Source organism: Monopterus albus, unplaced genomic scaffold (genome assembly GCF_001952655.1).
Source record: "Monopterus albus unplaced genomic scaffold, M_albus_1.0 scaffold155.1, whole genome shotgun sequence".
Lineage (NCBI taxonomy): Eukaryota > Metazoa > Chordata > Actinopteri > Synbranchiformes > Synbranchidae > Monopterus > Monopterus albus.
This window is the reverse complement of record NW_018128035.1, coordinates 870001-873625: the sequence shown is the minus strand read 5'-3', so window position 1 is coordinate 873625 and position 3625 is coordinate 870001. Positions and strand designations below refer to the sequence as shown.

The following is a 3625-nucleotide window of genomic DNA, read 5'->3' as shown; positions in this document are numbered from 1 at the left end:
TTGCTGCCATTACAGGATGCAGCCACTGAGTTTGTGTGTTACCTCTATTAACTAGTGATAACATACCGACTATTACACAGCCCAGGGAGCCGGTGCACTAGGTGACAGGGTTCCTCCTCAGGAAGCATGTGGGCCCACCCTTTTTCAACAAACAGTCTCTGGATGTTATTAGTGCAAAGCAAATCAAACATACACACTCATCGGCTGCATCCTGTGCCCAGAGCTGAACTTGTGTTGGTCACAGCAGCATCTGGTGGATGTTAGGGGAACTGCATGTTAATCATCTGTTTGTCTCTGGTCAGGCCCTGAGGAAGGAGCCCTCTCCCTCTCCTCTTCACACACAGAGAAGCGGAATGTGGATATGGTAACCAAGACAACCGCCTCCCTCAGCTGGCAGAGGGGAGAAGGACATATAGGTGTTAAAGGAGGAGGAGAGCGGAGGAGGAGAGAGGGAGAAACCAAACAACAAACAGGAAGAGGAGGAGGGTTAGGGCCTCCAGACCTGGACCTGGACCAGGTGCAGGAGAAGGCATGGGAGGAGGAACAGAGGAGGGACAAGGGCCTAAAGGAGAGGAGGCAGCTAGAGAAAGAGGAGAGAAGAAGGAAGGAGGAAGAGGAGGACAGAAAGAGAAAAGGTCAGACTGTCAGGCAGAAAAAGCAGGACGATCAGAGAGAGCAGGGGAGGAGGAGCAGGAGCTTACCCAGGAATGGTGCTGGACCCTGGCACACGTTGCTGCCAGAGGTGGGCGTGGAGATGGAGGAGATGGGAGGAGGAGCGAGGGAGAGGAAGAGGAGGAGTGAGATGAAGAGCGGGAGAAAAGGGAGAGAGGCTGACAGAGAGAAGAGAGATGTGAGCGCCACCCTCCATGCAAAGCATTCTGGGAGCTCAGCTGCAGCTCAGAGAGCAGTGTTTTCCTTCCTCATGCCGATGGACGATGACATGCCCCAGCGTCAGTCCGACACCGAATCAGCAGCCAGCTTCTCAGAGATCAGCGAATCAGCAGCTAGCATCGCCACCATGGGCTGGAGGGAGGATTTGGATTGGATAAGAGCTGAGTCGTCATGGCGACAGGAGAACACTCCAGGCCCCTGGCTGAAGCCGAGCCCCCACAAACTAACACAGGTTCTGATTGGCAGTCGGCTTGGTGGGCGGGGACTGGCAGGTGGGCTCTCTCTCTGATTGGCCACTCTGTCCAATAGTGAGAATGTTTTTTTTTTGTTTTTTTTTATTAGCTGAACTCTGTTTTTTTTCCTTGGCTACTTATAAGGGCTTTTTTGATAGGCCTGCTAAGAGAGGACCCACCTCTCGCTGCATCTGATTGGATGACAGCAAACAATTTTTTCTGATTGGAGGACAACAAGCAAGCAGACAGAGTTGTTTCTGATAAACTGGTGGGTGGATTTTGAGGCCTCTGATTGGCCAGTGGCTTAACAGTTGCACACAGAGCCAATACCTGAACCAACCATCTATTTTACCCATCATCCCTCAGTGCGTCCAGAGACTTGGATCATTATGTTAGATCAGCTGTTTTTGGGATTAACTCAGGTGGTCCTCTTTTATCCAGGGTAGATCACCATGGTAACTGATGCTACCTGTTCCAGAGTGGATGAACTAAGCCTGACTACTGACCAATCAGATCAGTGAGTCTAATTACCTACAGGAGCCTGTCAGGGACAAATGTTTATAACAAAGAACAACAGATCTTTTTAAAGGGTTTAAGAGCATAAATGTGACTCAGCTGTATCCTGAGCTGCAGCAACTGTCACATGATTGGCTGCATCTGTGTCACATGATGTGGAAACGTCACCAGAGTCAGTCAGAAACCAGCGTCACCACCAGTTGATATCAGGATCACTCATACTGGACTGATGGTGCACGCTCCGGGCATCATCCTCTGAACTATTGTATGCAAACATGTGAACCTTTCAGCCCTCCACCACTGACTGCTCTCTCCCTCTCTGTGTAACCTGAGCATGTGCATATCAATGGAATGATTTTTTATTTTTATAAAGCCAAATATTTAAACACTCAATGGCATTATTATTATCACTAGAGATGAAACAGAACCTGAGATGACCTGATGCCTGCTTGCTTGTAAAGAAGAATAAACACCAATGGAGCCATACACACTCACACAGATGTCAGGTCCAGCTGTGGTCCACTTGGCTCAATAAAGACAGTGTCACCGTGGCAACATGGCCGACAGGATGGATAGCGTGTTTCTATAGCAACAGCCATGGCAGAGCACGGACTGTGGCCAACAAGGCCAACGACCTGCAGCTCTGGATCATAAAAAGTGCCTCATTTTATTTTCAGCCTCCATCCTGCACACCGAGAGCACGGCTGCAGGCGGAGACACAGAACCACCTCCTCCCATCATACACCACCCGTCTGTGCCTCACATTAACTCACTGGCTTTATTTTAGCCTTCATCAGCATTTCAGCACATAGACCTCATGTCCACAGTCTCCATCTTGTCTGTCAGAAGTGAATTATTTCCATTACACATTTGTTTTTCCGTTAGCTAACTACTCAGTCTGTCTACACAGTACCACTTCAGGTTTCCCACAGACAACATGAGCACCTTTCATTCCTGCATTAATTGCTTTGAGTTGCAGCTACAACAGTTAAGTCAATGAATTGACCAAGTGTCTCAGCAACGTCTTCTACTCTATTGACATTCTTCAGTGGTACATCAGAATTAAATATCTTTCCTCCAGTGCACAGATTAAAAACTAGAAATATATCTATATTGCAAAGAGAAAATGAACTATAATTATATAAAAAGAAAAATATAATCTAATAATTGTTTTGTTTAAAGCAAAAATCATATCTCTTGTTCCTGCTTGTCAAACTTGTCTTGCATGGTCAGAAATTAAATATTGGGACTGTTGGTCAAACAAAACAAAGTCACTTTGGGCCGTTAAAATTAAACAGGGTGTTTTCACCATTTTATAAACAAAACAATGTGTTAGAATCGCTCACCCATGGGGAGTGAGCGAATAAAGAACGGACCTAGATGGCTGACTTCGGTGCAAAGGATTTAATGGGTGCTATACAGTATATACAAGTGCAGTAGGTGTAACAACAGAGAAGGGAAAATATGGTCTATGGAACCGGGTGCCGACCAGCACGGTGACAGTCAATCGGGGGTATTAGAGTCAATGGGCCGAGCTGTGGAAACAAGAAAAGGTCACTCACTGGCTGGTCGGTGGAGGTGGAAACAGGTTGCAGAGACGCAGTAGTAGACGGTGAGGAGTAGAGGTGGTTTAAAGGACTGTGCATTGACCTGGGCTGGTGGAGGCTGGAAGGGCAGTGAGGCGTCCGGGGAAGGCTGCTCATGGCGGCAGTGATAGGAGGAACATGATACCAGGACGAGGAACCGGGAGTTAGGCAGGTAAAATCCAGGATACACACTACAGGGAATTAAAAAGGCGTGAAAGAAAGAAACAGGGCTGGTTGTCAGCAAGAGAGTAGCGAAAGAACTGGCAACTGAAAGGAATGTGAGCTGGGCTTAAATAGAGTGAAGGACTAAGTGAATGCAACTAGTACTGATTAAGAAATGTGTGGCAGGTGTGCAAAGTGGAGTGAAGATAGACAGACGAAGAAAGAAAGGGAGACGAA

The 3625-nt window shown here is 47.3% G+C and overlaps 1 protein-coding gene across 5 annotated transcripts in view; it reads left to right on the top strand.

Annotated features, from left to right (window-relative positions):
* Positions 1-3619, top strand: part of LOC109968597 (membrane-associated guanylate kinase, WW and PDZ domain-containing protein 1-like) — a 48192-nt gene extending 44573 nt beyond the window's left edge. For 4 of the 5 annotated variants that reach the window (XM_020614964.1, XM_020614963.1, XM_020614962.1 and 1 more), the window contains one exon: positions 303-3619. In XM_020614964.1, the coding sequence (XP_020470620.1) occupies positions 303-1180 (878 nt within the window). In that variant the 3' untranslated portion in view covers positions 1181-3619. The remainder of the gene's footprint in view (positions 1-302) is intronic. The other variant, XM_020614965.1, reaches the window with a different exon arrangement.
* The last annotated feature ends 6 nt before the right edge of the window (positions 3620-3625 follow it).